At 38.0% G+C, this 12141-nt stretch overlaps 1 protein-coding gene across 2 annotated transcripts in view; it reads right to left on the reverse strand.

Moving 5' to 3' along the window:
* The window catches only part of cfap61 (cilia and flagella associated protein 61), a 47745-nt gene extending 35651 nt beyond the window's left edge, over positions 1 to 12094 (reverse strand). The window contains exons 1-12 of one of the 2 annotated variants that reach the window (XM_075459590.1): positions 12007 to 12094; positions 11524 to 11667; positions 10521 to 10671; positions 10284 to 10360; positions 10081 to 10148; positions 9821 to 9941; positions 8784 to 8916; positions 7582 to 7779; positions 6572 to 6660; positions 4974 to 5013; positions 3388 to 3524; positions 3026 to 3152 (exon numbers count right to left, since the gene is read on the reverse strand). In XM_075459590.1, the coding sequence (XP_075315705.1) occupies positions 3026 to 3152; positions 3388 to 3524; positions 4974 to 5013; positions 6572 to 6660; positions 7582 to 7779; positions 8784 to 8916; positions 9821 to 9941; positions 10081 to 10148; positions 10284 to 10360; positions 10521 to 10671; positions 11524 to 11667; positions 12007 to 12008 (1287 nt within the window). In that variant the 5' untranslated portion in view covers positions 12009 to 12094. Of the gene's footprint in view, positions 1 to 3025; positions 3153 to 3387; positions 3525 to 4973; positions 5014 to 6571; positions 6664 to 7581; positions 7780 to 8783; positions 8917 to 9820; positions 9942 to 10080; positions 10149 to 10283; positions 10361 to 10520; positions 10672 to 11523; positions 11668 to 12006 lie in introns of both variants that reach the window. The other variant, XM_075459589.1, reaches the window with a different exon arrangement.
* Positions 12095 to 12141: the final 47 nt, after the last annotated feature.

Raw genomic sequence — 12141 nt, forward strand, 5'->3', positions numbered from 1 at the left:
GCCTCTCTTTTTCTTTAAAGGGATAGTTTCCCTCTTCTGACATGAAGCTGTATGACATCCCATATCAGCAGCATCATTTCTGAACATCTTCTTACCCCCTGCTGCGTCCTGTGAGCAGAGTTCCAGCCTCGTTTTGGTGTTGATGAAGGTAGTCCGGCTAGTTGGCTGGGGTTTAAAAAATAAAGCGTTTTGCTTCTCAGAACAATATGCGTTCAACAGAGTAATACATTTGCATCACAAAATGGTTCTCCAGGAAAAAGTCAGACCTCACAATCGCTTGGCCCTATTTTCTCTACCTTCGTATCACTATCACTGTGCAGACCGAGCAGCAAACACTGTAACAAGCGCGGCCTTTCCTTTTGTTTCCTTCTCTTTCTTCATTTTCCTTTGCTTTCCTTTCCTTTCATTTAGTTTCATTTCCTTTCCTTTTGTTTCCTTCTCTTTCCTTTTCTTTCGTTTCATTTCCTTTCCTTTTGTTTCCTTTCCTTCTCCTTCCTTTCCTTTAGTTTCCTTTCCTTTCCTTTCATTTCCTTTCCTTTTGTTTCCTTTCCTTCTCTTTCCTTTCCTTTTGTTTCATTTCCTTTCCTTTTGTTTCCCTTTGTTTCATTTCCTTTCCTTTCCTTCTCTTTCTTCATTTTCCTTTGCTTTCCTTTCCTTTTCTTTTGTTTCCTTTCCTTTCATTTAGTTTCATTTCCTTTCCTTTTGTTTCCTTCTCTTTCCTTTCCTTTCCTTTCGTTTCATTTCCTTTCCTTTTGTTTCCTTTCCTTCTCTTTCCTTTCCTTTAGTTTCCTTTCCTTTCCTTTCCTTTCATTTCCTTTCCTTTTGTTTCCTTTCCTTCTCTTTCCTTTCCTTTCCTTTCGTTTCATTTCCTTTCCTTTTGTTTCCTTTTGTTTCATTTCCTTTCCTTTCCTTTCATTTCCTTTCCTTTTGTTTCCTTTCCTTCTCTTTCCTTTCCTTTCCTTTTGTTTCATTTCCTTTCCTTTTGTTTCCCTTTGTTTCATTTCCTTTCCTTTCCTTCTCTTTCTTCATTTTCCTTTGCTTTCCTTTCCTTTCCTTTTGTTTCCTTTCCTTTCATTTAGTTTCATTTCCTTTCCTTTTGTTTCCTTCTCTTTCCTTTCCTTTCCTTTCATTTCCTTTCCTTTTGTTTCCTTTCCTTCTCTTTCCTTTCCTTTCCTTTCCTTTCCTTTCCTTTTGTTTCCTTTTGTTTAATTTTCTTTCCTTTCCTTCTCTTTCTTCATTTTCCTTTGCTTTCCTTTCCTTTTCTTTTGTTTCCTTTCCTTTCGTTTAGTTTAATTTCCTTTCCTTTTGTTTCCTTCTCTTTCCTTTCCTTTCCTTTCGTTTCGTTTAATTTCCTTTCCTTTTGTTTCCTTTCCTTCTCTTTCCTTTCCTTTAGTTTCCTTTCCTTTCCTTTACTTTCATTTCCTTTCCTTTTCTTTCCTTTCCTTTTCTTTCCTTTCCTTTCATTTCATTTCCTTTCCTTTTGTTTCCTTTCCTTCTCTTTCCTTTCCTTTCATTTCCTTTCCTTTTGTTTCCTTTCCTTTCCTTTCCTTTCATTTCCTTTCCTTTGGTTTCCTTTCCTTTCCTTTCCTTTCCTTTTGTTTCCTTTCCTTTCCTTTCCTTTCCTTTCCTTTCCTTTCCTTTCATTTCCTTTCCTTTGGTTTCCTTTCCTTTCCTTTCCTTTCATTTCCTTTCCTTTTGTTTCCTTTCCTTTCCTTTCCTTTCCTTTCCTTTCATTTCCTTTCCTTTTGTTTCCTTTCCTTTCCTTTCCTTTCCTTTCATTTCCTTTCCTTTGGTTTCCTGTCCTTTCCTTTCCTTTCCTTTACTTTCCTTTCCTTTTGTTTCCTTTCCTTTCCTTTCCTTTACTTTCCTTTCCTTTCCTTTCCTTTCATTTCCTTTCCTTTGGTTTCCTTTTCTTTTGTTTACCTGCTGTGCAGAGCGAGCAGTCCCCTGCTTCTGAGCAGCAAACAGCGTAACAGGTGCGGCTGTCGGCAGGCGGCAGCAGGCAGTGATACGAAGGGAGAGAAAATAGGGCCAAGCGATTGTGAGGTCTGACTTTTTCCTGGAGAACCATTTTGTGATGCAAATGTATTACTCTGTTGAACGCATATTGTTCTGAGAAGCAAAACGCTTTATTTTTTAAACCCCAGCCAACTAGCCGGACTACCTTCATCAACACCAAAACGAGGCTGGAACTCTGCTCACAGGACGCAGCAGGGGGTAAGAAGATGTTCAGAAATGATGCTGCTGATATGGGATGTTACACAGCTTCATGTCCAAAGAGGCGAACTGTCCCTTTAATATGTTATCTTGTGTCTGCAAAGTCCATACCGATGTCAGTTTTTCTCTCCCACCGCTCTTAAATTGCACGACAGGCCTTGTTTGTCCTGCTGCCTTTTTCCACTCGAGTTAATGACATCACCATGAAACATATTTGCACAAAGCCTGACGAGCACCTGGTCCGGCACATCACAAAGAATAAGCAGCTGCATTGAACATAAAGGTCCGATAGTGGTGAAACACACCTCCAAAGAGCTTATTATCTTTGGAAAGCCGGAGAAAGAGGAGCTCTGGTCTTATCTCTCTTTGCAGCAGCCGTTTAAAGCAAAGAAAGTGGTTGATGGGGAATAACTTGGAGGTCGGCTCAATCTGTACTGAACATGATGTACTCAAAGGGACTCAAAGGGACTAATGTGCATACGTCGAAGAAAATTGTTGTCTGCTGCTCTACCAAGGGTTAGAAATGAAATTAAAAGAAAGGAAAATAGCTTATTTGCCCCAAAGGGTAACTGAATGCGATGGAAATGTATATTGAAGCATTAAAACATGCAAACCAAGTCCAGCTGAGTCCTACAAGGACTTTGTAAGTGAGCATAATTTGCAAGAATTCTGTTGTATTTAAAACAGTTAAGAGCTCATTACTTGGTAAACCAAATGCATTCGGATTTAATTGACAACTACTGAGATTTAACCCACCGTCAAGTCTATCTGTGTTAACATTAGTGCATACTGAGTCAGTATTACTGACCGGATCACTGCGTATGTTGCAGAAGGAGTCCAGGTCCTGCAGGAGGGACTCGTTCAGGTTCAGATCCTTCAGCAGCTCACAGACAGCAGGCCGGTCCGCAGCCCCAGCTGGCCTCACCTCCAAATTCCTGCAAGGGAGAAAGAGCACTGATCCACAAAGATGCTACCTGTGTGTGTCAGGATAAATGTAAATGCTGTATCTACGTGTCTTGACTGAGTCATCAGCATAATCGCTGTAAATACATGACCCTGCAGTTTATTATCTGTACTTTAAGCTAATATGAGACTCTGTTTCTGCACTTTTTTAAATAACTGTATGAGAGGTGGCTTATTTGACGTTGTTTTTGATCAGGTTGCCCCCACCTGAGTCCCGTCATGTCAAAGATGTACACCTCATGGAGCAGTGAGCTGGTGGGGCCCGACCGAACGTGGGCAAAGTTCTGCAACAGGGGAAACTCCGGCTGCGCGGTGGGAAGAGTGATGATGCAGTACTTGCGGTCCTGAGAGACACAAAGACGACGCATGACAGCACAAAACTGGATACTCATCCTAAAAAAGTTACAAGTTTCAAGTTTTATCTATTGGCTTTAACAGCAACCGGCAAACAAAAACAAACCTACAAAAAAGGGGATTAATCCTTCTACATTTATATTGTGCACTGGAAAAAAAGCCCCTCCAAAAATAAGTTAAAAAACCAACAAATACAAGACGTTTTTGCTTGAAATAAGCAAAAAAAAATCTGCCAATGGAACTAGTGAAAATCGGCTTGTCAAGATTTCTTGAAATAAAATGTGATATTTAGGACTTTTGAGTTAAAAGTGATCTTGAAATCAACTTAAAAACCTCTTCAAATGTAAAAAAAAAAAAGCTTGTTTCATGTGATATGCGACTCAAAACAATTTGTTTTCAAGACTTTTTCATTTAACAAGATATTCCAGATGTATTATCTTCAAACAAGTCCCTATATCTGGCTGAAATAGCACTTGTTTGGCAGTTGTGTCTTATATTAAGTGTAATGAGATATTTTGACTAGAAATTACTTGGTAAGACTTAGATTTTTTCCAGTGTAAATCAAATCAAATTTATTTGTAGCACATTTCATGTACAAAACAATTCAAAGTGCTTTACATAAAATAAAAGCATTGTCGCAGGGAGTGGAAGAAGCATTAAAAATACATAAAATGTATTATTTGTACTGAGTTTTTCTGTGGATTTGTAACGATATCTTGAGTATCTTCGAGAAGCCCCAAACTGACTCTATAACGCAAAGATCAGACCTTTGAGGAAGCCAGACAATCTATCGTAGGCCTCCGTCTTCTTTTCTAGCTAAAGATATTCTTTCTTACGCTGTCTGGATCTTTGGGTTTTGTTTGTTTGACTGAACAAATATTGTGTTTTACATCTCCTCCTCCAACAAAACAAATGTGAATTCAAGATAATTTACCATCAATTTAGATTAAAGCAAGCAGAAGAAGATAAAAAAATAAGTTAATCAAATAAAAAAGAGTTAAATATTCTGAAAATAACTCATTCTAATCTAAGCAATATTAATACAAGTAGAAAGAATAAAAAACGCTATAATCAAAATACTAAAGAAAAGTAAATGTGTTTTTAGTTAATGTTCTTCATACGTCATCTGGAAGGCTGGTTCAGGGAAGTTTGGAGCATCATGACTAAAAACGGCCTCATGAAAACTTTTGGTTTTAGCTATGAGCCAAAAAATACAAAATAAAAGAGATCCTCTGAATTCCCTAAAGTCTTTGCACAGTACTTTGAATTAAGTCAGGTTAGTGTACATGTACATGTTAAGAAAACAGAGAAATAAACTGGATTTCCCTCCTGATGTGATGAAGAAATCCTTTTTTTTCTTCTTAAATACAAACAATAAAAAACTTCTTTATTTACAGTCAGCCAACATTAAAAACACAACACGCCAACTCGATACTCACAGAGAAATACTGGAACATATATGGGATGAATTCCACTGATCTGTAAGAGAACAAAACAAGTAAAACAACTAGTGAAAAATCATCTCTGTGACAAACTGTAGAGGAACAACGGGCCAGCCAATCTGCCCGCTGTTTTCAGCTCAACTTGTCGCCTTCAACTTTCTGTCACTTTAAGCACGGCTCTCATTAATAACATGCTCACACTCTGCAGGGGGCGACTCCACTCCATATTCGGTAACAGCTGGGAGGTGAGTCGCTGGTGAGAGGAACTCAGCGGGAGCCAACTAACAGTCACTCTCTGCTTTAACGCAGCATATGACTGATGCAGCTCTGGATGGCTGCCACAGGCCCTGCCAAGCCGGTGCCCACAGATTCACCAAAGTGAGAGAAATATTTTAATTGAAAATACGGAGCACTTCAAATGTCCATATCCGAAAATTACCACACGGAAAAATAAGGATTACCACGCCTTTAACAGTGTTGCACCTTTAGATGTTTCTAAATGTGGTGCATCCTCAGTGTATCTTCCAGGAAAAAGCTCGATCCACTTGGGATCGGATCCTCTGTCCCACCCGTTGTGTGGGTAGTTGTGACCTGTAAGCTATTTTTTAGCTTAGCCAGCGTGTCAGATGCTTTGGTCAAGTGCGAATAGTTAGAAAACCACCTGACAAGGAGAGTCAGGACAGCTTTTTAAGTGCTGGGCAGGTGATACCCGGGGCCAATCCCACTATTCCCTTAGTGACAGAGGAAACTAAATTCTCTAAATCAGAGAAAAGAAGTCAGACATTTAGGATTTTAGTAGACCTGAAAATAACAGGATTAACCTTTAAATGGATATAATGTGAACCAGCGTCATAACACTACAGGTGAATAGGGTAATATTTTAAAATAATAGATATCACCATGAAACTTCCTGAGTTGATTACTTATACAAGTATGAATAAAAAATGTGTTACAAGTTTTAGAAATGTGTATGTTTAATTATGCAAATTAGGCATTATCTCATTAAATTTGCGCAAATTTGCATTTATTTCCGGAAGATAGATCTGAACATAGGATAAAGCCAGGTGCAAAATTCTTTTTTCATTTTGTTTACACACAAAATGAAAAGAAAATTACAGAGGGATTTCAGGATATCTGCTTTAATTTCCTAGGAAATCAAAATATACTGCCCATAGCCTAAAAAACATCAATTTTTGCCATATTTTTTTATTATAATGTCACATAAATCAGTCCAGGAATGATTTATCAAGAAATCCTTCTGTAAATATCTTCAGAATACTGCTAAGTGTATAACTGGAAAGTTTGGTGTTAGTAGGTGCTCCATAGTCTGAGATATTGATACTGGGAAAATACAAAAAAATGATTTTGAGAAAAAGACATTTAAAGATTTAAATAGGGGGAATTCATTTTTGGTAAATTTGGACAAAACATACTGCTGCGAGTAAACAAAATGTGATGAAATAAACATTTTAATTTATGTTTTCAACATTTTCTTTATAGCAGAACACATATTGAAGGATTAGACTGACCCAAAATCTAAAAATTGACCCCTGCATGAAAAATCACTGTTTTTGCCTTAATTTTAGATATCTCACCTTGTTTCATACTTCTTGTCCATGAATAGATAATTAATACAGAAAGCGTTGGTTTTCTGTGATAATGCTCCAGTTAGCTGTGTCTTCTCCTGCTGACATGAGAGTGACAGAGACAACAAACAGAGCCAGATAATCAACAAAAAGCATTTATTTGTACAAAACATGTCTCACCTGTAAGGATCCTGCTGGGGGAATATCTCCATAACTGCTGGAGACAACATTACATACTGTACAAGCCCAGTGGTTCCCAGCCTTTTCTCCTCTGGTTATCTCCACAAAAAACTGTGCCCTGTTTGACATTTTTACAGCATGCATGCAGACTGTGGTTGCACTGCATTATGGGGGATTCGGGACCCTGTGCAGGCTTGTTTGTGTCATTGTCGAGAGAACGTGTCTTTGAAGTTCTCACAGTAGTAAATCGCACTATTTTCAGAGAATATAAAGCCAGCAGAGCTCTGAGATCCAAGGACTCAGGTCAGCTGGTCCAGTCCAGAGTCCAGACTAAACATGGAGAAGCAGCATTTAGCTGTTATGCTGCAAACAAGTGGAACAAACTGCCAGTGGAGATTAAACTTTCACCAGATGGAGACATTTTTAAATCCAGGTTAAAGACATTTCTGTTCTCATGTGTCTATGCATGAAATATCTTTTAACTTATCTAGACTGTTGCCTGTTTTTAAATTCATTTAAATGATTTTATTTGTTTCTCTTTATATTCTTTTATGTATTTTTAATGCTTCTTCCACTCCCTGCTGCAATGCTTTTATTTTATGGAAAGCACTTTGAACTGTTTGTACATGAAATGTGCTACAAATAAATTTGATTTGATTTTGATTTGATTTGATTTATTTTAGCAGTTCTTTGATTTGACTTTATTCTAATAATTCGTGAAATGCACAAGCACCCATCCACGGAACACAGCCTGAGCCACTTTAGAGGGGAAGTGAAGTGCCTCCTCTGTGATAAAGTGAATTAAAAAGTAATCTGAAACGAGGTGTAACTTCAGTTACCTCTGGTGCCCTGGACCTTTGAGTTTGTCTCTGCTCATCTTCATCTCTGCTTTGCTCAAGCTGAGCTGCAGGTTCTTCGTGCTTCTGTTGCTGCTCGACGTTCAAACCCTCAAAGTCACTGACATCATAGTTACTACAAAGCTTCTTCAAATCCACCCGAGCAGTAGCAGTGATGAAGCCAACGATAACTCCGTCATCCTGTGGAGAGAAAAAAACTGGCTTAATCAGCGGATGTAAAAGTAAATGTGCTTTATTTCTACAGCCCTTTACAGACAATCCTTCCGGTGTACCAAAGTGCTTTACAGCAGGTAATAAATAAAGAGAAGAAGATGTAAAAACAAATAAAAACAATAAAAGAACAGTGAAAGCAATAAAATACAACAAAATCGAATAAGATAAAAGTGTCATCATACTACTGGGTATTAAAAGCAATCCTAAATAAGTAGGTTTTTAGCCTAGATTTGAAGCAGATAAAACAAAAACAAAACCACAGAGAAAGCTTAGTGCTCATTATCTACAGAGACTTAACCTGTCTCAGCAGTCAGTCTGGAGAATAAAGTGTCTAAGCTGCATTTTGTAGATGATCTCTGCAAAGTGAACTGCAGAAATCACGAGTTTACACTAAATTTGGCACATTTTGAAGTCTGCTTTACAAAGAACAGCTGATAAAAAAAATTCTAGAGACGCTTTATAAAACCAAAGCCCTCTAAAAGGGCTTCATGGAGTTTTAATTTGAGGATTTAATTCAATCATTTGATTTGCTCCATGATAGTTTGTGGCAATCAAACAACCAAACCCTCCGGAACAATAATGGATTGTTCACTGGGGTGCTCAAAATAATCAGACAAAAAGCCCAAAATGCTTCAGATGTCTAAACACAGGATGTTCAGTGAGAGCATGTCTTGGCCAAGTATCAGCTCGTATCTGCCATATGCCGCCACGAACACATGTCAGTGTGCCTGACGGGAGAGGGGAGGTCTGTTGTCTCCCAGGTCCCGAGGAAGCGAACCCCAGCGGGGGGTCTGAATTCAGTCAAAGAATCATCAGCAAGCTGCTATGACACCATTTTTAGACAGGAACGGTGACACACAAGGCAAACGGCTCACATGAGAACACACACCTGAAGGAGATTAAATGAATGCTTTCTCACTGTAACATCTGCTGATGGTCACCAGATCAGTGAGAAAGAAGTTGGAACGCACCTCACAAACAGCAACGAGAAAGCGCTCATTCTGGGACTCGATGACGTCTACTATATGGTACGGCCGGTCTGTGAGAGACAACAGATTGGACTGCTCCTCAATTATAGGCAAAATGTCATCGTGATCCTCTACCCTGCAACGCAGAAAAACAGGAGTAGCTTCGTGTTAATACAATAAACTAAATACCACACTGGAAAAAATGCCCCTCCAAAAATAAGTAAAAAAAACAGCAAATAAAAGACGTTTTTGCTTGAAATAAGCAAAATAAATCTGCCAATGGAACTAGTGAAAATCGGCTTGTCAAGATTTCTTGAAATAAGATGTCAAAAAAAGCTTGTTTCATATGATATGTGACTCAAAACAATTTGTTTTCAAGACTTTTTCATTTAACAAGATATTCCAGATTGTCTTCAAACAAGTCCCTATATCTGGCTGAAATAGTGCTTGTTACGCAGTTGTGTCTTATATTAAGTGTAATGAGATATTTTGACTAGAAATGAGACAAATATACTTGGTAAGACTTTGATTTTTTCCAGTGCACACTCACACCTCACCCTTCCTCTAAATGAAGTGGCTGTAAGCTTCAGTTAAAAATGTATCTATCTTAAGAAGATTAATGGAATTAAATGAAACCTAACAGTCAAAACTAGCAACAGGTTAGTAAAACAATTATATCTGGATGAAGAAAGATATTTTCTCAGGAGCTGGTGGAGACCAAATGTGAGCTAAAAGGGAGAATAAATAAAGTGCAGATTCATACAATAAACAAATATTTAAGGTGATGATAATGTCTGTCTGGGAAGCTAAAAAGATGTGAGGAATGTGAGACTATTCTGCCCCCTAGTGGACATAAAGTTAATAAATGCAGGGTAAAGGAGTGTGTTTTTAAGGGTATCCTGTGCTATTCTATTTCTAATGGATTGTGGCCTCAGTATTACACAATAAAATACATTCTATATAGATATCCATTTACGATTTCCTACTCCTGTCACCGATGTTTTACCTGGCCAAACACTGCGTGACTCTGCTCAACTCACCTGGCGAGACGGATATAAAGTTGTGGACAGTGCTCGTCTCTGTGGCAGATCAATGCCAAGCACTGAGGCCCAGGGTCAGTCTGACATATCAATGGCTCAAACATCGCATCCAGTGCTGGATCTTCACACACACACACACACACACACACACACACACACACACACACACACACACACACAGGTCAAGAAACTGAGTCTGTTCAAACATAATGATTGAATGGAATGATGAATTTCATTTGGATGCTGAAGTCGTTCGTCACCTAAATCACCAACGTTTGGGCTGATCAGGCAGACGTGTTCAAGTTCAGCAAAATAATTAAAGACGGTTCTGTAAAAAAAAAAGAAAAGAAAGCATCGCTGGGAATAAATGATTAGTTTTCAGATACTGTAGAGAATTCTATAAAAATTCTGTAGTTGCAAACTGTGTGGAATGTTACTGTTAAAACGTTAAGTGTTTTCAGACCTCATTATCTCCTTTGCACAAGCTGAGGCAAAGCCCGCCTGTGCCACAAAAAGGTGGAGGAAAAGTGTGTTCAGGGGCTGCACAGAGAAGACGTAGCCATTAGTTCACTGATCAAAGATTTACATCAGTATACAACCGCAAAAACAAAGTCTTGGTATAATATCATGTTTGTTCAGTTGGGATCAAAGATTTGTGTGATATTGTATCTTGAAAAATGAATTGATTGTTAATACACACTGTGCATGTTTCAGTGTTGAAGTGTTTGTGCAGGAAGGGTTCCCATTGAGCCTGATCCACCAAGTCTCCAATGGGATAATCAGAGAAGGAGGCATGAGCCAGGATGTCGTCCCTTTCATCGGCCACAGTCAGGGCCAGGTTTACTTTCTCTCTGAAAAGTGGAGGAGACGGAAATAAGAATTATATCTACATGGTATTAAAACTTGCATGATTTATGTAAAAAAATAGGTATTGTATCATTATCATTGATGATGCACAGCTGAGTAGAGCTACAGTTAAAGCTCACAACAGCCATTAAACTGGACCACTGGACTGGTCCTTGTCCCAGTATACATGGTAATGGAGTTATGTCCAAAGCTGCAACATCAACTCTTCTTTATTTCTGCCTGAGCAAGCATTTAGAAAACTGAACAGACTGAGAAGACGTGGATGCACTGGAAAAAAATGCCCCTCCAAAAATAAGTAAAAAAACAACAAATACAAGACGTTTTTGCTTGAAATAAGCAAAATAAAACTGCCAATGGAACTAGTGAAAATCGGCTTGTCAAGATTTCTTGAAATAAGATGTGATATTTGGGACTTTTGAGTTAAAAGTGATCTTGAAATTAGCTTAAAAATCTCTTCAAATGAAAAAAAAAGCTTATTTCATGTGAAACATGACTCAAAACAAGATGTTTTCAAGACTTTTTCACTTAACAAGATGTATTGTATTAAAACAAGTCCCTATATCTGGCTGAAATGGTACTTGTTAGGCAATTGTGTCTTATATTAAGTGTAATGAGATACTCAATGAGAAAAATATACTTGGTAATATTTAGATTTTTTTCCAGTGTGAGGTTACAACAGAGGTTTCAGTAGAAACAGACTTCTTGGTGTGTTTTTATTTTAAAATCCACCATGAGAATCCGCTTCAGGTCCATCTTCCATTTTTACAATACACCTTAAGGTGGTCTTAGGCCTGAGGTCTAATATCAAAACATGAAAAAGGTGATATTTCTCTCACAGACTACGGATGACATCGATCTTTCCAAAAACCAGCGGTGTTGAGGAGCTTATGAGGCCATCTATCCCTGGAGCATCAGCCGATTCACTTCTTCTGATGGTCACAGTTTCTTCGTGGCCGTCGGCTGACGTTAACGTCCTGATCCTTTTCAGATTTGATTGTAAACGCAAAACATTAATGATATTAACTCAAATCAAATCAAATCAAATCAAATGTATTTATATAGCACATTTCATGTACAAACAGTTCAAAGTGCTTTACATAAAATAAAAGCATTGCAGCAGGGAGTGGAAGAAGCATTAAAATACAAAAAAGAATATAAAGAGAAACAAATAAAATCATTTAAATGAATTTAAAAACAAGCAACAGTTAAAAGATATCGTATTAGACCTAACCCTAACGCACTGGATTTCCTACGTTAGCTAGTAAAATAATTACTCATATGATAATAATTTATCAAGAAAACCATTAAACTAATCTTACATGCTTGTTCCTTGTTGTTTGCGGGTGAAAACAATAAATAATATTCTATTTTAACTCCCCAATACGGCAGCTTTCCGTCGGAGTCTATACCAACTGAAAAACTCTGTTACTATAGCAACAAAACTGCGAGACCGC

This window comes from Odontesthes bonariensis, chromosome 24 (genome assembly GCF_027942865.1).
Source record: "Odontesthes bonariensis isolate fOdoBon6 chromosome 24, fOdoBon6.hap1, whole genome shotgun sequence".
NCBI classification, from domain to species: domain Eukaryota; kingdom Metazoa; phylum Chordata; class Actinopteri; order Atheriniformes; family Atherinopsidae; genus Odontesthes; species Odontesthes bonariensis.